At 40.6% G+C, this 21,844-nt stretch overlaps 1 protein-coding gene across 3 annotated transcripts; it reads left to right on the top strand.

Moving 5' to 3' along the window:
- Positions 1–830: 830 nt before the first annotated feature.
- On the top strand, positions 831–20,915 carry CUNH21orf91 (chromosome unknown C21orf91 homolog). 3 transcript variants are annotated; one of them, XM_036445291.2, is made up of 5 exons: positions 833–985; positions 2,092–2,225; positions 16,069–16,614; positions 17,595–17,657; positions 19,659–20,915. In XM_036445291.2, the coding sequence occupies exons 2-5, from the start codon at positions 2,099–2,101 to the stop codon at positions 19,814–19,816; spliced, it is 894 nt and encodes a 297-aa protein (XP_036301184.1). In that variant the 5' UTR covers positions 833–985; positions 2,092–2,098; the 3' UTR covers positions 19,817–20,915. The 3 variants fall into 3 exon arrangements, with proteins under 3 accessions (XP_036301188.1, XP_036301187.1, XP_036301184.1); XM_036445295.2 differs by lacking the exons at positions 17,595–17,657; positions 19,659–20,915 and adding an exon at positions 17,401–17,419 and having other exon boundaries at positions 831–985; XM_036445294.2 differs by lacking the exon at positions 17,595–17,657 and having other exon boundaries at positions 832–985; positions 19,659–19,794.
- Positions 20,916–21,844: the final 929 nt, after the last annotated feature.

Genomic DNA, 21,844 nt, shown 5'->3' on the forward strand with positions numbered 1-21,844 from the left:
TATATATGTTTTTTTTTTGTTTGTTTGTTTTTAAGTCTCAGCTGGGATTCTCACCAACCAATTGATAATCTGGGTTACCACCTCTAGGCTGCGAAATGAGAGAACCTGTCCGCTTTCCCCTCTCTAGGCTGCCCTGAGGATCACAATGGAAAATGTAAGTGCAAACAGGCAGCTGCAGTAACTAAACCCTGAAAAGAAAAAAGAAAAAAGAATGACTTAAAACGTCCAGGAAGGCCAGCAGAGGTAGGTCTCACTTACCACACTTTTTTAAAAGGAGCGCGACCTAAAGTAAGAGGCAGGGCTCCGGGAGAACCCCTGGGGCGGGCTAGGAATGTGCCATAGTGTAAGAGAGGGGCGTCCCTTTCCAAAAAAAAAAGCTGTCACATGTAAGATTCTGCTTTTGGAACTGTACCCTACAATTATGCAACTTGACACTGGAACTTTTCCCTCGTCAAATACTTTCCCCGGGCACCACAGTTGAATAACACTCTTCACTTAGGTCTGCGGAGTTCAAAGTCCACCCCACGCATCCGCGTCCCGTCCTCGCACCCGCTCCGCACGGTCCGGCCCCGCCCCCGCAGCCCCCGCCCCGGGCCAGGAGTTTCCACTACGAAGGGAGAGGGGGGCGGAGGCGGCGATGGACTCCACCACCTCCTCTCGGGAGTAGGGGGCGCCCGGAGCGCCGCGCCCCGGGGAACCGGGAGAAACTTGGGCTAAGCGACGCGGGGTCCCGACTGCATCCTAGTAGAGGCCGAAGCCTCGGGGCAGAAGTGGGAGACGCGGGGCCCGCAACCATGAGGCGAGTGCGCCCTTCCGTCCCCGCGCGCCGCCACCCCCGGGGCCGCCCGCGGGTGGCACGTGCGGGAGGGGGCGGGACCGGCGCGCGGGCCGCCGGCGCCGCGGCCGGAAACAATAGTGCCGGAGCCCGAGCCGCGCGGACCGGCGGCGGTGGCGGCGGCGGCGGGGAGGCGCGCGGAGTTGGACGGTAAAGACCCCGCGCACAGGTGCCCCGGCCCCCCGACGCCCCCGACCCGATCCCGCGCTCCGTGTCCGCGGCCTCTCGCGCTGCTCCGCTTGGGGCGCCCAGACGGACGCGCGGACGGGAAGATGGACCGGGCACCGCGGCACCCCACGGGGTGGACCCGCCTCCCCAAAGCCGGAGGCGGCGCGGGGCGGGAGGGGGCCCGACGGACTCCCCCTGGGCGCCGAGTCCGGCGGCTTGGGTCCTCGGGATCCCTCTCTGGATGGGCGGGAGCCCGGGGCTAGGGGAACCCACGGCTCCTCCCGACGCGCCCCGTCACCCCGCCGCCCGCCCGCCCGCGGTGCCCGCCCCGCGCGGGGAGCCGCTGCCCGGCTCGGGGCGCTGCGGGTGCTTGGGACGAAGGGGAACCCCCTTGCACCCCGGGTGTTTGCGTTTGCACGTGCGTTTTCCGGCCGCCGATCGCAGACAGGAAGCCCCGCTGCCCCGAGTTAGTTAGCGAAACGGCAGCTCAGGTTCCCGCAGTGAAGTTTGCAAGCGACGTCCGAAGCAGGTCGCTTTTCCTGCGTTTTTTTAACCGCGTCCAGCAGGTGCCCAGTCCCCGGGCAGCGGGAAAGGCTTCTAGGGCAAGTTCTGTCTGTGCGCGATCGGGAGATGGAAGGGCGGACTGGGACTCCCGCAAACCGCTTGCCTTCAGAGCCTCTCCCCCGCTCCCCCTGCACGCCCCCTCGGCCAAAGGAAATACGGGACCAAAATAAGGCAGAGTGTCAGCTGGGCGAGGCCTCAGGGTAAAGGGACCATACGTCCCGCTTTTGAACAAATTGTCCCGCAAAAATCGGGACTTTTTTTTTTTTTTTTTTTTTTAAACGCCCCGGGACCGACTGTTACAAATCGGGACGTCTGGTCACCTTACTTTAGGGTCACCCGGTCTGTGTCTGTGCGCAGGGGAAGCGCGGTGGCGGAGTGCCAGGGTGCCGGTGCCGGTTGGATGGGACCGTGGCATTTGGACGGAACCCACCGCATCCTTCCCTTCCTAGAAGTTTCCGAGGATCGCCCCGCGGACAAGCCCTGGAGGTTGCGTTGCGTAACTTTCCTTTTCTGTTTCCTCCCAGGGGCACTATGAGCGGAGAGGAGCAGTTTGTCAACATCGATCTGGATGATGACCACGTCTGCAGCGTCTGCAAGCTGGGAACGGACCGGGAGACCCTCTCCTTCTGCCACGTGTGTTTCGAGCTGAACATTGAGGGTATGTACGTTTTATGGCATGAACTTTTTTTTTTTTAATTGATTTTTATTTATTTTTTTAAACAGAGAGTAAGGGATAGACAGAAACATCAATGAGAGAAACATCCATCAGCTGCCTCCTGCACACTCCCCGCTGGGGATGTACCCGCAACCTAGGTATATGCCCCTGACTGGAATCGAACCTGGGACCTTTCAGTCCGCAGGCCGACGCTCTATCCACTGAGCCAAACCAGTCCTGGCTTGGCATGAACTTTATTATACAGCTGCTGTATGGGAACTGGTTTTAGGAGGTAAAACAGCCGTTTCTTAAATGGTTGCAAATTGTGTCAAGTGTGGAGATCTGTTCAAGATAAAAGAGTTTGCGGAAACAAAGCTGAAGTTAGCAGAGCCAAGAATTTATTTTTAAAAAATCTTTTTTTAAAGCTCCCACAGTGCTAACCCCGTTTTTGCTAATATCAAAAATGAGGAGTATTGGCTGATTCATGTGTTTTGTGCTTTGAGAGCTTATGAAATTGTGAGATTTTAACAGGCGTGTGTGTATGTGTGTGTGTGTATGTGTGGTTTGTTTTGATTTAATTGAGAACTAAGGTAACCAAACATTTATTTTAATGGGCAAATGTAATTGTATTCCATGTTGGTTTCCTCAGTGCTATCTTACTATCTAGAAAAAAATAAAGTTTTAACTTTTAGTGGTCACTCACACCTTTAATAATTTCTTAAAATGAAAAAGGCTTTTAAAATGTCTTAGTATTTCTAAGAGTTCTCCAAATACTTTTTTAAAAATCTGTTATTCAGACTACTTATTTGGATTAGTGCACAGTTAATGTAGATGGCAATAATTTGCACCCAAGAAACATGTGGGAGATGTTTCTTTAATCTTGATGTTATCATGATAAAATTGTGATTTTTAAAAATATTTGAGTCAGGCTGAAAAGAATCTTAAAATTCTGATGATAATAAAAAAGTTTACCTTCAGTCTTTTGAATTTTGAATTGTAACATCAGAGAAATTTTTTTTTAGACCTGTAGATTTTGGGTTTCAAAGCAGTATTTCATTCTTTTTGATAGTTTTCAATATCTTTTTCTATCAATTAAGTAGGAAATAAGAAATGTTCCTATAATAAGAAAAAAGAAAGAGGAAAAAAATGCACATTAGGATGATATAGTACCTTGAGATTCCTGTTAGGACTTACTTTTCAGAAATTGTTATAGGCACCAAATTAATATATATAGATATTCTATATTAAAAGTCAAAATGATAACCATAAGTAGACTGCTAAAGACATGTAGAGTTGTTTATGTGACTGTCATCTTTTATTTAAGAACAAATTGGTTATGACAGTTTTGCTGTGATTCTCTCGGAAGAATTCTAGTTGCTGAACATGATAATTGACAGAAGCTCATGGATTTCCAGTAGGTAACTTTGGCTTTAATAGTGTAGTAAATAGAACTGATTTCAAAGGGCTGACTTAAAAAAAATGATTCTTCCGAATCATTTAAATTACGGTGCCCTTCGTCATGCTAGCATGAAAGGTTATAAATGTATGTTCTTTGGGAATAGAGTTGGCTCTATGTATTCTTTTACTTGTAGACTTTCATTTCAGATGGGCAAAAGCATTAGAAATGATCTAGCTCAAATCTGTATTTTACACTGACGGAAACAGCCAGACTGTGGGACTGTTGAGGGTTGCACCAATGGTGACGGCAAGCTGTTGTTAAGTCCCAGCATTTACTGTGAGCAATTCTGTGCCAGGGGCTGTTCTAAATAAGTACCTTACGTGGATTATCTTAGCTCAGAATAGCTCTGGGATAGCTCCTTTTATCCATTTTAGAGGTGGTGGAACCTAACCTTTGAGACCCAAGATACACTTTGAAGTCGCAGAGCAGTAATTGACGGTCCTGGACTTTGAAGCCTGATCATCTAGGACTAGTATATGTGATCTTAATTTCATTGATCTGCCGTCAATAGTTATTTCCACTGATAGGGCTAATACTAGAAACCTGTTTTGCTGAATCCTAATTGGCTACTCTTGCTATTCGGTTAGCCAACTTTTTCTAACCAGTGCTTCCTGCAAAATCATTAATCTTTTTCATGCTGTGATAGAATTTTCTACAGAACTTTCACAATTGCTTTTCTAGCCTTTTTTTATATATGTATTTTAGCTCAATCATTATATAAAGAATATACAGATATTTCTCAGGTACCATCCTTCTAAATATTTCTTCTCTAATAAACAGCTGTCTCAATTTGAATTAGGAGTATTTTATATTCTATCTACACTCAAGGTTTTATGTTCTTAATGCCAGTTAAACCTTTGTGAGAAAATTAATTTAAAATTAAATTTTCTTCTCACTTTATCTGAAGTCGGTTCTCAGTTCTTACAAATATAATACATTTTCATATCAACCACAGTGATGCGCTGGAACAATATAATCATTCTAGTATTCTAAGATTATTTTTGAAATCTTAGGAATGTTGGAGGGGGGGAGGAAGGAAGTGAGGAACTAGTTGAGGTAAAACGGAATCCCACAAAATTCCTGTTTTTATAATATATCATTGTGCAGGTTTTTAGAAACTAACAAAAAAGTGGTAATAAAATAATTCCATACCTAAAAATAAGGTATATTCTTTGTCTATGTCAGTAAACATTTTTAAATGTTTTTGCAGTTTTCTTTCCTATTCTGTGTTCTCAGCACAGTGCCAGACAATAAATATTAGAATGTAAAAGGGGTTTTAAAAAAATATTATACTTTATTAGTTTGGTGTAAGTTTCTCATAATATAATAATGTTGCTATTGCCTGGTTTCTTAGCATACTAATTACTAAATTCACTCAAAAACATTCTATTTGGTTTTTTGTTTGTTTGTTTTTGTTTTTCAGCTTTTGTTTTTAGCCTCTTAGCTGACTACTTTGGGGTGTTGTTTTTTTTGTTTTTTTAATTTATTGAGGTAACATTGGTTAATAAGATTATATGGATTTTAAGTGTGCATTTCTATGGCAAATGGTCTGTATACTGCATTGTATTCTCACCACCCAGAGACCATCTTCTGTCAGCATATATTTGGCCCAAGGCTAGCGATGGAAAAGATTCAGGGTGCCAGTCTGTTACTTCATGCTCTCTGTTTCCATTTTGTGCCAAAACGCTGTGCAAATAATCAGTGTTTCTGCCTCTCTCTGATAATTTGCTTTCTTCCTTTTCTACAGAGAAACTTTTTTATAAGATTGGGTTAGCACTGGCCAGTGTGGCTCAGTTGGTTGGGCTTCATCCCTTGCAAGGAAGGGTTGCTGGTTGGTTCCCCTCAGGTTTCAAGCTTGACCCCTGGTGGGGGTGCGTGCAGGAAGCAGCGATCAGTGTTCCCCTCTCACATGGATGTTTCTTTCCCTCTCCCCCCACCCCTTCCCCTCTTCCTGAAAATCAATTTAAGAAAAATCTTAAAAAATAAGATTGGGTCAGTTCCTAAGCAAAGTTTCCAGTTGATCTTGCTAGTTGATTAGTATGCATTCCTAAGTCTTACTAGTCCAGCTCAGACTTTATAGTCCATCTCAGTTTGGATTCTCCTCTAATTTGTTGAACTTTTATAGAAGCCGGCCCAAATTCAGATGCTTAGGAATCTTTCCCAAATGAAAAATCTATAGGTTTTCTCTTGGTTAAGGCACTGGTGAACCCAATGCTTATTTATGTTTACTCTTATTCTTGGTTTTCTATATCTGACTGAAATGCTGTTCGTATGGTCATAGTCCAAGAGCAGTTTGAATCTCAGTATTAAATCTTTGATAGCATCTTTCCACTTAAAGGGGGCCACCGTTTTTGGTAGGGAAACTATATACAGAATAGATAACTACATCTATAGTAGCTTCGTTCTCTTCTTTTCAAATAATGCCATGTTATTAACTAAACAAGCATTTTAAAATATAAAGCCTAATGTGAGTTTAGAAGATAGCGAGCATTAAACTTTACTTCCATTAATAGAACATTTTAGAAATAGTTAGAACATACGTAGAAAGTGTCCCTCTGTTGACATTCTAATAAAACTTAAGAAAATCTTTCAGTGTTTACTATTAAACTAGATGCCCAGTGCATGGAATTCATGCATGGGGGGGGGGTCCCCTCAGCCTCGCCTGCACCCTCTCTAATCCAGGATCCCTTGGGAAATATCCGACTGCCAGACGGGCCTAAACTGGCAGTCGGACATCCCTCTCACAATCCAGGACCTCTGGCTCCTTACTGCTCGCCTGCCTGCCTGGTCACCCCCAATTACCCCCCTTGCCAGCCTGGTCACCCGAATTTCCCCCCACCTGCTGGCCTGGTCACCCCTTACTGTCCCATCCCCTGCCAGCCTGGACGCCCCTTACTGTCCTGCCCCCGCCGGCCTGGTCACCCCACACAGCCTGCTGCTCAGTTGATTGGTCATCCCCAGCTGTCTCCCCTGTCATCCTGGTTACCTCACGCAGCCTGTTGCTCAGCGGTTTGGTCATCCCTCACTAACCCCCCTGCTGGCCTGGTCACCTCACGCTGCCTGTTCGGTCATCTGTTTGGTGGTTACGATTGTGACGTCACTTAGGACTTTATCTAGATAGATGTAATATAAAGACATCATTATATTTGCATAGCGTTGAAAGGTGCTTTACAGCACTTTAAATTTAAACTTAATATTATATAGGAAATTAACTTTAAGTGTGAATTTCAAATAAGGTAATACTGAGTGATTGAAATCAAAGTGGCTAAATAACACTGTAGAATTATCAACGTTATCAGCAAAGTTCTGGTTAGAATGGATTTAAATTATTCTAACCCGCCCTGGCTCGTTTGGCTCGGTGGATAGACTGCTGGCCTGTGAGGGGTCCCAGTTTCAATTCTGGTCAAGGGCACATGCCCGGGTTGTGGACTCAATCCCCATTGGGAAACTTGCAGGAGGCGGCCGATCACTAATTCTCTTTCATCATGAATGTTTCTATCTCTCCCTCTTCCTTCCTCTCTGAAATCAATAAAACTTATAAGAAATAATAAATAAATTATTCTATTCGATAATCCAATTTTACACACCAAATCTTTAGGATTTTGATAAGGTTTTTCTGCTCTAGCTGCCATAATTTTGTTCATAGTAGCTGCTCAGCACATCCCTTCACCCCAGTTTCTTTGTTTTTTATGGACAATGTGACTGGTGATTTATGTTTATTCTTTTTTCCCTCCCTCTCTTTGGGTCTTTAGATCTCTAATAAGGATTGCCAGCTAAAACTATAATGTGGTTTTGGTTTTACTTGGAAGACTGTTTTCACTTGAAAGTTAAATACTGTTCTATGCTACACCCATTTTTAGCCTAAAAAAAAACTTATCACAATCTAAAATTCAGAATTGTAGATAAGTATATGTGTCTTTTACCATTTCAGTATCTTAATCTTTGTTGTGTCACTTAGTTCATGGGAATATACAGTGCAGTACATAAAGACTAAATTGTCTTGGACTAAATAACACTGTTCTTTTCCAACCCAAAATATATTTCTTTGTGGGAATTTTAAAGCATTTTTCACTGAAAAAGAAAACAGTTTGCTTCTTACGGAAAATTAAAATACAAGAAGCAAAAAGAATTTTAAGACTCATAATCCCACATACCCACCAATAATCTTTTAATATTTTTGGTTCTCTTAAACTATTTTCTGGAGTAGAGAGTGTGTGTATGTGCATACACACTCCCATGTGTGAAATGTCGGGTTTAAGAAACTAGGTTACAGATAATATTTCATAACCAGCCTTTTCATTAAAGTTAGGAACATCTTTTTCATGTTTGTAGATAAAATTCTATCATGTTGATTTTTTTAAAGTTGCGTTCCATTGTACCATAACTTAATTAACCAGAGTTCCTTAGTTTAGCTTGCTCCCAGTTTACTTGCACTAAAATGTTCTTATATGTACAACTCTTTTCCATTTCATTGTAGCTTAAATTCCCAGAGGAAGACTTTTGAGTGAAAGGTGTGTCCTGAGTTGCAGTCCTGTCATTTGTTATGTCTCCCATTACTACTGAACTAACACCATGTAATCAGCATTCAAAAAAAAACCTATTAGTTTTATGATGAAAAAATTTTAGTGTGCCAGTTTTTAACTTCTTTGTTTAGATCAAAGTTCTTTTTACTCTACAATTGCTATGATACAATTATAACACATGGTCAAAATATTTATATTTTAGCATTTTGCAGTATGACTCATCAATTATTATTGCTTTTTTAGCTTTAGTTTTTCTTACCAAATGTTTGGTGGGTTGTAGTGATTGTTTCCCATCAGCCTTAATTTTTATCATTACCTATAGTGATTGAATTATAAATGCCTTCAAATTCACTGGCTAGTATATCTCTATTAGATGGTGCTATAAAGCATTTATTTAAGGTATAGTCAATTAGCATTTCAAGAACAGTGATTCAGATGTATGCAAAGAAGTAGAGATGCAAAACAGGTTTTAAAATAGCTGCAGGACAGTTTTTCATTTTGTTTTTCTTATTTGTAAGAAAGTAAATCATGCACACTTTGGGCAGACAGCATTCCAGAGGTGAAGGACAGACAGTTCATGTGACTGTCACATTTCTTGCTTTCCAACCTGAATTTACTTTGTTTCCACCGTTCATCTGGTGTCACTATGAATTTTTTTAACCTTTTTTATCTTTAGGGAAGGTTTTTTTCCTGCAAATTGGTGACTCCATATGCCACATATAAGTGGATATTAAAAACTGACAACTCATTTGTTTTATAGTTCATTCCAGTAGCTTTTTAGGAGCCTGTTATGACACCTTCAAACACAGAATTTTAGAATAAATGTCAGTACATGCAATTAGAGCTAATTAGGGGGTAAATTTGAACAAGTAGAGGATTACTTCTGTCAGTTGAAGTAGTGGTCTGATTTGATATCCTTTGAGTATTACAAAAACAAATTTAGCTCTATATATTCTATGCTGCTATGCACTAAGAATTTCATACTAGACTTTCAGTAAGAACGTGGATAGCTTCCATCATGTTCTCATTACAGTTACCCTTTTGCATAATAAATTACCTATGGACAAACTGCCCTGTGCAATTTGGGAGCCTCGCCACAATGTGATTATTCAAACTTAAGTAAATTAGAAGTTTAGTTCCTCAGTCACACTGGCAGCATTTTAGTGTATTGGATAGCACAGATATAGAACACATCCATTATTACAGAAAGTTCTGTTGGACACTGCTGGTTAAAAAACAGGTAGCTACATTAGGGGTAGCATTGAGTCTGGATTGTTATTTTCATACCCTATTATAATAAACAGTTGTTATGTAGGTGTGTTTCCCCAGCTTCCCAACTGTTCTAATGAAAAAGTAAAATTCTCTGAGAGACGTTTTTTCTTTTTAACAAGGCATTTGCAATTTTTGCCTCTCCTATCAGCACAAGAACTCAGACCTACCCTGGCTTCCTTGGTTATTGAGGTTAAGTTTATCCTTTAACGCTAGAGACCTGGTGCACGAAAATCATGCACCGGTGCAGTTCCCAGGCCTGGCTGTCAATCAACGTGCAAGCATCTGACATGGAAAGGCAGGTCTCAGCTGACCTGGGCCTCCATGCACCCCATTCCACCTGAGTCACAGTGCCCGAGTCCCCATGTGCAGAGATGCAGCTAGCATGGCTGGGCTCAGTGTGGACCTCTGTGCTGCCCAGCGGCACCGCACGGAAGCCAGGCAGGTAGCATACTTTCTCCCAGCCAGCCTCACAGACCAGCTCCTGTGGCCCTGGCAGCTGCAACCCAGCTCACCCAGAAGTTGCCGTGGTGAGTACAGAGCAGGCACCTGGCACCTGAGCACGGGGCCTTCCCTAGCGTGCGAGCCCTGGCGTCGTGGGGGCGGGCAGCAGGGGGATAAGAGTGAGCTCGGCAGACACCCCGCATTCTCACCGCACCTCAAACCCCATCACCCCCGCTCCCAGTGTGTCGCCAACACCTGCCATGTTCCACGCCGCCCCCTGGTGGTCAGTGCATATCATAGTGAGCAGTCATATTCCCAGTCGGAAGTCCTGGTCAAACGACTGCCCAAGGGGACAATTTCCATATTAGGCTTTTATTATATAGGATTATATCTCTGCACTCCTGCCTCACTGAAATTTGCCCTCATATTTCACTTACTGAATTTAACTGCTTAATCCTTCTCTCAGCACACACAAAATCTTTAAAAAGGAATTAAGCATCTCTAAGCTGAAATCTGCTGTCTAAAGACCACCTGTTGCTGTATCTTTCTTTAGGGCAGTGATTCTCAAAATATGGAAAAACAAGTTGCTAAGCCCATCTGTATATTGGCTTGCTATGGTTGCCAGTAATTCCATCTGTTAGCAATGCAAAAATAAGCCAGTACCTATTACTTTTAAACAGTATGTTGGACACTTGCACATGGTGACTCTTCAGTGACTCCTGAGTTAGCTAAAGGCCTGGGGGGGAGGGGGAGGGAAGTGGGGCACTCTATCACAGTGCCCACTATGGCACATAAGGCAACCTGTTGTGGGTTTGGAAAGGAAGTCAATGCTCTAACTATCCATCCTTTCCATCTCACTTTTGGTCTAATCTACCTTTAGTCTTATGGTAGGATAGTCTGAGCGGCTTCCCACTGAGTGGCTGGGATTAGAAATAGATATAATGAATAATGCTTTTTGAATCATGACTTGGTTACTGCTGCTTGCTCATCAAATGCAGAATAATAGCCTGAGTGAATTGGGTGTCAAAGTATCATTGGAACTAGCAGTATTTACATGGAAGCCACCCAGACCCATGTCACTGCACAGCCTTAGAATAGTACACGTGTCACCATGGCTGCAGAGCCTGCGAGGTTGCCGGTACCTGCTAGGTCATAGGTACTTACTCATCTGACGGAAATGGTAACTGTTTTGAATTGAAGAGCACTTGCCCTATCTCAGCCAGTAACTCCTGCTCATTACTAACCAGTTGCTGCCAGATCTTCTTTGGTTTTTTGGTTTTTGTTGGTTTGTTTTTAAGAGAAACCAAGAAACTGAAAATTGGATGTGGATCTTTTTTCTTTTTTCTTTTAAGACACTCATAGTCTAAACAAAACTTCAACATGGATCCAGACTTCAGGATGTGGGTGTGCCACCTCTACTTCCACAGCTTTTCCTCTATTCCTTTTTTTTTTTTTTAATGTTTTTTTTAATTCATTTCAGAGAGAGAACAAGCGAGGGGGAGAGAGATAAAAACATCAATAATGAGAGAGAATCACTGATTTGTTGCCTCCTGCTCACCCCTATTGGTGATCAAGCCCACAACTTGGAAATGTGCCCTGACCTGGATTCAAACCGTGACCTAGTTGTCAGTGTGTGTCATAGTGACCAGTCATTCTGCAGTTCGGTCAATTTGCATATTAGGGTTGTATTATATAGGATAAGAATCTTATCCCCAAAACAAAGACATAACATCTCAGTACAATAAAATGAAGCTATTTCCACATTTTTAAAAAGTTTTTAGTAAACTTTTTAATTGATTTCAGAGGAAGAGAGAGGGAGAGAAACATCACTGAAGAGAGAGAATCATGGATCTGCTGCCTCCCGCACACCCCACACTGGGGACCGAGCCCACAACCTGGGCATATGCCCTTAATTAGGAACAGAACCTGGGACCTTTCAGTCTGCAGGCCGACACTATCCACTGAGCCGAACCAGCTAGGGCTATCTCCCCATTTTTTACAATTAGCATTTACTTAAAGCTCCGGATTCTTGATATGGGCAGCACATCAGCACCCAGGTGCTTGTTCTCTTAGCAACCAAAATAGGACCATCATAAAAAGGAAAATACCTCACTCTTGGAAAATTCTTTAAGCTAGGCGAAATGTGAGCCTTCATAAAGAAAAGATTTTGAAGCAGTACCACACAAATTGTCGGAAATGTGTGAAGGCAATATGTTTAAAATTCCTTCACAGCATGTTAACAACCTAGAACTTAAATCATAACTAAATTTTCTTGACTCATTTAAATATTAAGGGAAAACACAGAAACCACCATTTGGAAAACCAGTAGTGCCAATTTTCTAATTCTGTTTTAAGTCTGAAGTTACAGTTGAAGTGCTTGCTACCACGTATTATAGCTTTACCTCCAGCTACTGGTTGTATTCTATTTGGAATACCACATTACTTTAACCACATGTGTCAAACACAAGGCCCGCGGATTTAGGCTGGATTTTAGATTTTGGCCCCTTCTCTGATTGAGTTCGACACCCCTAAGCCATACCTTTAACTGGGAAATAAATGTAGTGATCAGAGTCAGATGATACCATTCAAGAGTGTGAACTACATAGCCCAGAAGTATGAGTGTGGTCAGCTGAGAGATCGTGCTGTGTAACGAATCAGTTGGTGAACCATCAAGAAAAGATTGCTTGCTTAGCCCTGGCTGGTTTGGCTCAGTGGATGGAGTGTTGGCCTGCGGACTGAAGGGTCTTGGGTTCGATTCTGGTCAGGGGCACAAGCCTGGGTTGTGGGCTTGATCCCTGGTAGAGGGCATGCAGGAGGCAGCTGATCAATGATCCTTTCTCATCATTGATGTTTCTATATCTCTCCCTCTACCTTCCTCTCTGAAAACAATAAAAATAAAATATTATTTTAGAAAAGACAAGATTGCTTAGCTTTGCTCATTGCAACCAAATCATAAGTAAGGTCTCCAAAAGGTTAGGTGGAAAAGATGAGGATAATGGGCATGTGATAGAATGTCAGTATCCTGGGGGCTATTTTGGAGTGTCATCTTATTATGTCACTATGATAGATTAAAAGTGAATTCATCTTCAAGGGGAACTTAAAGAATTGAAATGATGATAGCATGCCAGATGGGTTAGTGGGAGGGTTCTCAAAGGATGTGAGAGTAGCATAACAAAATCAGGGAGGGAAGGAAAACTATTGAATAGAGACATATTAACTTTTTTTAAATGCCACTGTTCATAGGGAAATATAATGCCTATGTAAATTTCTAAAAGCCTCTATCTAAAACTAGTACTTTTAAAAAATTAGCAATTATAATTGCCAATTAGGGCCTTGGTTCTCTAAAAATAATGACCTCATGACAAAAACAAAGTCACATGGACATCATTGAAGTGTTTTTTTAAAGAAGTTACATAGTTAGGATGTCAATTACATTGGCCTTCAAAACTTTTATTAATAAGCAAGTTGTAGTGCAGTTTTTGTTGAACTGGTTTAGAAGTTCCTTATAACTCGGCTCTTCAAAAGTCTCAACTCAGTCCATTGTGATTAGATTCCGTCCCTATCAAAAACTACTGAGGAAACAAATTAGTGCTCAAAGCTGTTTATATTGTAAATGCAATGAGATTGTAGAGTCAGTTAGGAACCTCTAGAATCTCTGAAAAAAAGCAATTGTTTTTTCTCTTATATTAATTCAAACTGATGAGGTGGAAAAAAACCAAAATCACTTCAAGAGTTTATAAGATGGCATGTATATTGGATACAAATTAAATGTGCTACTTCCATTTTCTAGATTAAAAAGTAATTTGTTCAAGTATCTGAAGTAGTCAATGCATTATAAATTTTTAAATTTTTTGTGTCCTTTGCTACTGCATGGGATATTTTAAATTATGTTTATATAGCAGATATTTTCCAAATGAACTTTAAAACTCAGTCAGGTTTTACATTTTTAGTGAGCTGAAAGAAGAGGTACAGATCTGGGTGCACAAGCTGCAGTTTACATAAAGCAATCTTTTAAAATACTCAGTCTATGTAAATTTCTGTTGGAAGTACGTAATTGAATAGAAGTTCCTGATTGTGCTTGCTTGGCAGGTTGAATGATGCCCCAGGAATGGCATCTCTGTATCAGTGCCACTCTCAGTTCTTCAGACTAATGGCCCGTTAGACTAAATGTGGGAGCGAGTTTACTGGAAGATGTCTCTATTTACCTCTGAGCAGCCTGGCCTGGCAGCACTGCCCTCCTGATTCCCTGGCTGGGATGGGGGGGAAATCTCATTGCAGTAGACCTTGAATGATAATGGGCAATAAGTGTTGTTGTTGTTTTTTTATATGATTTTAATTTTCCTTTATCATTTAACTACTTTTTCTGGAGTCCTCACTGAATGCCAGGCACTGTGACATTGAGGATGCATGTAAAATAGAGACCCTTTAAAATAGTGACCCTATCTCACAGAACTTGCTACAGGAACTAAAGGCAGGTGAAGAGGCAATTGGAGAATCTAGTATTGAACTGATAGATGTATTGGTCAGAAAAGGTTTCTTAGAGGCAATGAGAACTAGACAGGAGATGATCCAGACAGTGTAACGGGAGTGGTAATGGAGTGAAGCAGGATTTGAATTGTATTGCTAGATTTTATGGGGCAGAGTCTGTTAAGGTGGGCAGCAGACCATCTCAGAAGGTAGGGGAAGAGGTGAGGAGCTGCCACGGAGGATGCCAGGTCTCTTCCTTAAGAGGCTGGTGATCCCAGGCTCAGGAAGAGGATCCGGGATTGGGGATTGGGTAGTGAGGAGGGAGGAAGAGGAGTTTATTAAGCGGGTGAGTTTGAGAAGCTCACAGAACATCTAAGTGGAAATGTGCATTGTGTCAGAACTCTTGCCATGACACTTTTCCCCCCCCCATGTCTCTTTTAGGGGCCTTTTCTCCTGAATTTCTGAAAGAATCTGAATTATTAGTCACATATACTATAGTATATATTTTCACAGTAAATTGAATAAGGTGGTTCTCTGATTTGCTGTTCATCTCAACAGATTACAATCTGGAATTTAAAAAAAAAAAAAAAAAAAGCCTTAACTTTTAAAAGCCCACATTATTTTTTATTTTTTATTTGTATGTTACATTGACCCGTTGTTAAAGCTCCAGGGTACATTGGGAAATTTATTGTTTCATATAATTTTTAATACAATTTCTGAAGTTTCTAGATAAATTTTTAAAATTTAACAGCAAAATTACTTTGGGTAGCCTAGTTTAAAACCTAGAACCCTTTTTATATTATAAAGTATAATACTTTTGTAATTAAAGTCTCCTTCAAGTCAATATAAGAAAAAATTCTTTAGCATATAAAAAGGGTTCTAGGTTCTAAACTAGGCTACCCAAAGTAATTTTGGGTAACTACATGGATTAGAGTTGTGCAATGGAATGAGAATGAGACTATTTACTGTTTGGCCAGGGGACTGGCTAGTCATCTTTTGGCAACAACACCTAACAGTTTATAGAGCTTGAGGAAGCTCTTTAATAAATTTTCTGAAGACAGAAAAGTAGGTGGTTTCAAGTTTTCTCTATCTATCTGCTGTGTATCCTGAGTTGTAAGAATTACAAATATCAGAATAGAGCTACCTGTAATGTAAAGGCCAAGAGTGTAAATATAAATTGCTTGTTCCTTATTACTATTTTTATTTTATATTTTATTGACTTTTTACAGAAAGGAAGGGAGAGGGATAGGGAACATCGATGCGAGAGAAACATCGATCAGGCGCCTCCTGCACACCCCCTACTGGGGATGTACCCGCAACCAAGGTACATGCCCTTGACCAGAATCGAACCTGGAACCCTTCAGTCCACAGACCTATCTATCCACTGAGCCAAACCGACAGGGCTCATTATTTTATTTATATTGTATACAATAACATACCCCGAGATAAATGTTAAAATTGAATCTTTTAAGTTCTTAAAAAGGTGTTGCTATTCATAGGAATTTAGCATTACTAAATATATAGTTAAATTGAAGCCGAATTATTAGACCATATTTTATGTTGTTGGAATTTTTCCTCTCATTTGCAAACTATCAGTGACTCAGTGTTTTCCTAAGATTTGTAATGCAATTTAGAAAATGAAATTTTCTCATCTTGTTGTTTTGTTTTGTTTTGTTTTTAATAGGAATTCCAAAATCTAATCTCTTGCACACCACATCATTAAGGGGCCATAAAGACTGCTTTGAAAAATACCATTTGATTGCAAACCAGGATTGTCCTCGATCTAAGCTTTCCAAAAATACTTATTATGAAGACGTTAAAGCCATCTTGAGTAAGAAGATAAACTGGATTATACAGTACGCACAAAATAAGGATGTGGATTCGGATCCGGAATGCTCTAAACGTCCTCAGCATCACCTGTTTAATTTCAGGCATAAGCCAGATAAAAAGCTACTCCCACTCCCACAGTTTGACTCCCAGGTACCAAAGTATTCTGCAAAGTGGCTAGATGGAAGCACGGGTGGCCTCTCAGACTGTACACAGAGAATATTGCAGCAGAGGGAAAACTCAGACTTCGGGCTCGCTGTGTTACAAGGGTCAGGTGCCACTTTGTGCCACAATAGTGTATTGTGGCCTCCTGCTCACAGCCAGGCACAGAAGAAAGAAGACAGCATCTCCAGTCCACAGGCTAGTGTCCAGACCCAGCATCCACGTTACAGCAGAGAGGAGTGTAAGTAAATGGGAGAAAGATGGAGGTTGGCATTTCATTGGGTGGGTTTTTGGTTTTTGTTTTTTTTACATATTTACATAAGGGATGTTTCAGGAATTTTTCGGTAGACTCATAGATTTGCTAAAGTATTTAAATGATAAGTTCACCCCATAAAAAAATTGAGGCGGGTTAAAACTCTCCATCAGCTCTCTGTGTGTCCTATGCATTAGAATTCTGCAGTACCATGATTTGTTTTGCCATTTAAATGATTAAATAAATGGAGTCAACAAACTGAATTAGAAGGTTCAGGCTTCATCTAGTTTAGAAATAAAGCCTCAACAGTTGGCTCCCTCACATTGTCACATTGCCAATCCCTGTGAGATTAATTGACTGGGAGTGGCATTTCAAAAGCGAAAATGTGACATTTTACTGAAGGCCAAAGGTAATGTGGTAAAGGGGGGGAAAGTGACTCATTCAGCCTGCGTCTACAGAAACTCACAGAAGCTAAGATAATTTTAGTTGACTTAAATCGAATTATTATAGAGCAAGAAGGGACCGTGGGTATATTTTTGTAAAACTTCTTGACTCTACATATCTAAGATCACATAACTAAATAGATAACTTCGTTTTTCAGACTGTTTCCAAAGTTTCTCACGGGATCATGAACTATGTAGTATTTCAGCAAAATTGACTTGACTGGCACTTTGTAAAAATTGAAACAAGATTGGATATATCAGGATCCAGTGGATCTAAGTGCTTTTCAGTGAAACTTTTGTTGCAGGAGGACGTACTGTGGGTTGAGGTTAGGATTCAAAAATTCTACTCTGCGGGGGTTAATGAGTGAATCCTAGAATACTGCTGAGCTTTATGTTGGCAGATAAGTACAATTTTTTATTATTTTTAAATACAGATTTTTAAAAAATAGGATATTGTGTTAGTGATGTAGGCAGCTTATTTTCCCAAATTGTTGTAATGATAATGAATATATTTTCATGTTTCAGTGAATTCGATGACTTCTGGTGAGGTAAAGCAACTGAATGCAAAGCTCCAACAGCGAATACAGGGTAAAGAATCAATGTCAGTGTTTTTTTTGCCTGTGAGAATTTTGATACAGAAAATCCCCTACCACAGGGTACCATAGCTCCATCTGCAATTAAATTAGAAAATTGGATTAGAACCTGTTAGAGTGGAAGTGAAAATGGAGACAACTTTCACCTCTACCTTCTTACTAATATTTTACTATGCAAGCGAACTCCATAACAGGTCTTTAAGGTATTATTAGCCCTGGCTTTGAACAGTTTCAAACACAAAAATATTAAGAACAGCATAGTGAACTCCTTGACCCATCTTCATCAGCTTCAACTATTAAAAAAAGCAGAGCTAAATTTTCTTTCATCTCTACTTTCACCCATTCCCATTACCCCACCCCCAGCATGGAGTATTTAAAAAATAAATAAATAAAGATTTAAAAAAAAAAAATATATATATATATATATACATATATATATATATATATATATACACACACACACACACACACACACACACACATTTGTTGTTGTTGTTATTACTCCTCACCTGAGGATATTTTCCTATTGATTTTTAGAAAGAATGGAAGGAAGGGGGAGAGACAGAGAAACATTGATGTGAGAGAGACATGTCGATTGGTTGCCTCCCACAGCAGCCCAGGGGATCAAGCCCGCAATTGAGGTACATGCCCTAGACCAGAATTGAGCCCGGGACCCTTCAGTCTGCGGGCCGACGACCTATCCACAGAGCCAAACCTGCTAGGGCAGCTAATGAATCTTCAACATCATGAAATACAGTGCTAACGCCAATAGTTTAATAGTTCGTGTTCAGAATCCCAGTTGTCTTCTCTTCTCTTGTTTTCATGACCTATTCCCATTTCGGTGAGTAAACTACATTTCAGAGACAGTTCAGTTGCTTACAGAAATCATGCATTCATTCAGTATCAGATTCTAAATCCTGTCTTTATAACCTCAAAGCTAAGTGGTATTTCTTGACCACACATTCTCTCAGAATAACCTATAATAATAAAAGGGTAATATGCTAATTAGGCTGGACGTCATTCTGGGTGTCCTTCCTGATGAAGCCGGGGCTGGAGGGAAGCCAGCCTGGGTCCCGGGTGCCTGCCAGTGGCCGGAGTGAGGCTGATGCCGGCAGCGTGGGAAGGAAGGCCTGCTCTTGCATGAATTTTCCTGCATTGGGCCTTTATTAAAATAATAATAGTAATAGCAGCTTACATTTGTCAAGTACTTATTCTGTGGTACTTGAAGAAGTTAGAGCCTTTTCTATTTCATTATTATTTCCAAGTATGACCTGTTGAATCCTTACAGTAACCCTATGAAGGTCCTACTCTCATCGAGTTGATACATAAGGGGAATGGAAACATAGCTTATAAGTTACTTGCCTGAGACTTTTGAGAACCAGGACTAAATATCCCAGGCAGTCTGATCCCAAAGCCTCTTAGAGGGGTTTCAGACCTAGGCATCAATGTGCACTTATTTCCCATAAGTCATGTCAGGTACTGACCGAACCTGTTTCTCTTTCAAATTGAGAAAGCGTCTCAGGTAATAGTGACTACGATTCCAGTTACGCATATAAATAGTCATTGTTATAACGCTTAGGTTTCACTTGATGGAGAAGAGGAATACTCTATTCCAGCTGACTGTGCAAAGTATGCAACACCCTAATGATCAAACTGCTTCCATTGTGTCGATTCACTTTTTTCCCTTCCTTTATCCTCACACAGGGTATGTCTATTGATTTTTAGAGGGGAAGAGAGAGAGAAACATCGATCGATTGCCTCCCACGTGCACCCCAACAGGCATTGAACCGCAACCTAGATGGGTGCCCTGACTGGGAATCGAACCCACAACCCTTGGTGTATGGAATGATGCTCCAAACAACTGAGCCACCCAGCCAGGGCCGTATCAAATCAGTTTAATTGCAAACACTCACCCAATGCATGTTAAAGTTGAAGCATAAATCAAAGCATTAGCTCTCTGTGTGCTAAAATGGAACTTCTTTTTAAATCCTTACAGAAGTGTTTGAAGAGTTAACACGCCAAGTGCAAGAAAAAGATTCTCTGGCCTCAGAGCTCCACGTCCGCCACGTTGCCATCGAACAGCTTCTCAAGAACTATTCCAAGTTGCCCTGTGTGCAAGTGGGGCGGACGGGCATCAGGTCCCACCTGACATGAGCAACGGAACTGAACTTACACTCACTTCCTGTGCCCTGCCACTTCCGGGTCTGGCAGGCTTGCAGTGTGGTCACTAAGTTTGTAGAACTTACAGGCAGTATTCAACATTTATGCGAGAGAAAGCAGATCCTCACACTCTAGTCTTCTAGGGTTCATCATTTTGGCTCATTTGGGGAATTTTTTCCCCCTTAATTACTGAGTGGCCCTCCCTAACTTTAACCACATGTGACTGTTTAAGTATACTGTTACAGTGTGATTTTATGAAACATAGTTTAATGTAATTCACCTCTCAAAACAGTAGAAGGTTAACAGACACCTTGGATTAGTCTGAACTACTAAAGATAACAATTTTAAGAGGGAAGTTAAATTCATAATATCACCTCGTATTTATTATGAGCAATATTTTAATATGAAAATTTTATATATAAAAATGCTATTTTAGGTACCTTTCCATTCTCTTTATAAATGTGTATTTGAATGGCTCTGTGTATTATATTTACACTTTCACGTGTGAATATCTTACCCATGTTTCAGATCTTACTGCATTTTATTCTCTTAATACACTGCTTTTACAACTATTACCTTGTTTTCCAAAGATAAATGTATTTTGGAGTAGAAATTTATCTAGTTGAATTGTTTAACTTCTAATAACTCTTATAAAGAGGAATTAATTCCTTTTTAAAGCAAATAGGCAAGAAAATAAAATATGTAATTTTTTCTAACAAAAGCAGATCTGAGCTTGTTCAGGAAGAAAATGCTAATCTAGCTTTTATATGTCAACAAGTCTGCATAGAAGTTAGAGTCTCTTCTCTTTCATTATTATTTTCATTCTACTGACTTTGATGTATTAGAATTTGGACAGAGTAAGTCAAGCCTTACTTGTAAGTCAAATAGATTATCTTCAAGTTGAATGTACTGTTAAATTATTGCCCTATCTTTGAAAAAAAGTTAGTTATTTTGTGTGCCACTTGGGATCATAGTTCAAGAATCCTTAAACTGTCCAAATTCTGTTTCACTGAAATTAGTGCCTAAAGAAAGCATTCTAGGGCATTTTTCTAAACTTTGGAATCTAAAGGGAAAGAGAAGATTGCTTGACCCAGGAAAACAAAACTCTAATTCAAAAAAAGAAGCCCCTTTTTTTTTTTTTTTTTTTTTTTTCATTTCGGAGAAACGGAAACATCAGTTTGTTTTTCCACTTATTTATGCATTCATTGGTTGATTCCTGGGGATCAAACCCAAAACCTTGGCGCATTTGGGTGATGCTCTAACCAATCGAGCTACCGGTCAGGGCTAAGAAGTTCGTTTTTTAAAAGGATTTTATATGTTGCCTATGTTTCCAAAGAGCTCTGAACTAATGGCTCAAACAGCTAGATAAGTTTTTCATTTATCATAGTAAAGGCCACAGCCAATGTAAAATTAAAATGGACTGTAAGTTCGTTTTCAGCTGGTGTTTAGAATGTGTTTATAAGGTGAGGTCCTTTGCTTGAAAGAATCTTCAGGGAAGCCCATAATTTGGTAGTGCCATGCATACAAAGATATAAATGACTTCTGCCTTAAATTTGGCAGCCTGCCCTGTCCTGACTTGGGTCAGATTTTAGTCGAACAGAAACGCTATTTGACTAAAGCAAAGGAACACCACAAACTAGTAGAAACAACTTTTTTTTATAATGCTAGAATGTTTTAAATTTGCCCAAGAGTATTACTTGATAATCTCATTCATTTTTGTTTTTGTTTTTTCTTTAAAGTATGTCATAACTGCTTTTTTGGAGGGAGCTTGGAAAAGATGTTTTCAGTTTCTCTCAATTCTTTGAGTTATCCAAAATGAATTGAAAACCCAGGAGTGGGGACACATTGCCTTAAGAGTTCGATAAGCTTTAAATTGAATATGTGCAATATCAAAATCTAGGAATTTATTTACAAATTAAATAGAACCTTTTCCGAATGATGCCAGTAGGTATCTCATTGTTGGTTGTTTTGGTCACATTTTCAAATTTGACTTGACTCTCTTTTGGCAGAATTCATTACGGT

The sequence above is a fragment of the Pipistrellus kuhlii genome, unplaced genomic scaffold (genome assembly GCF_014108245.1).
Source record: "Pipistrellus kuhlii isolate mPipKuh1 unplaced genomic scaffold, mPipKuh1.p scaffold_m20_p_2, whole genome shotgun sequence".
NCBI lineage: Eukaryota > Metazoa > Chordata > Mammalia > Chiroptera > Vespertilionidae > Pipistrellus > Pipistrellus kuhlii.

Coding starts and splice junctions, on each gene's coding strand:
- CUNH21orf91 (XM_036445291.2), top strand. CDS start 2,099: ATGAGCGGAGAGGAGCAGTTTGTCAACATCGATCTGGATGATGACCAC. Junction 2,226..16,068: donor TTTCGAGCTGAACATTGAGG/GTATGTACGTTT, acceptor TGTTTTTAATAG/GAATTCCAAAATCTAATCTC. Junction 16,615..17,594: donor ACGTTACAGCAGAGAGGAGT/GTAAGTAAATGG, acceptor TTCATGTTTCAG/TGAATTCGATGACTTCTGGT.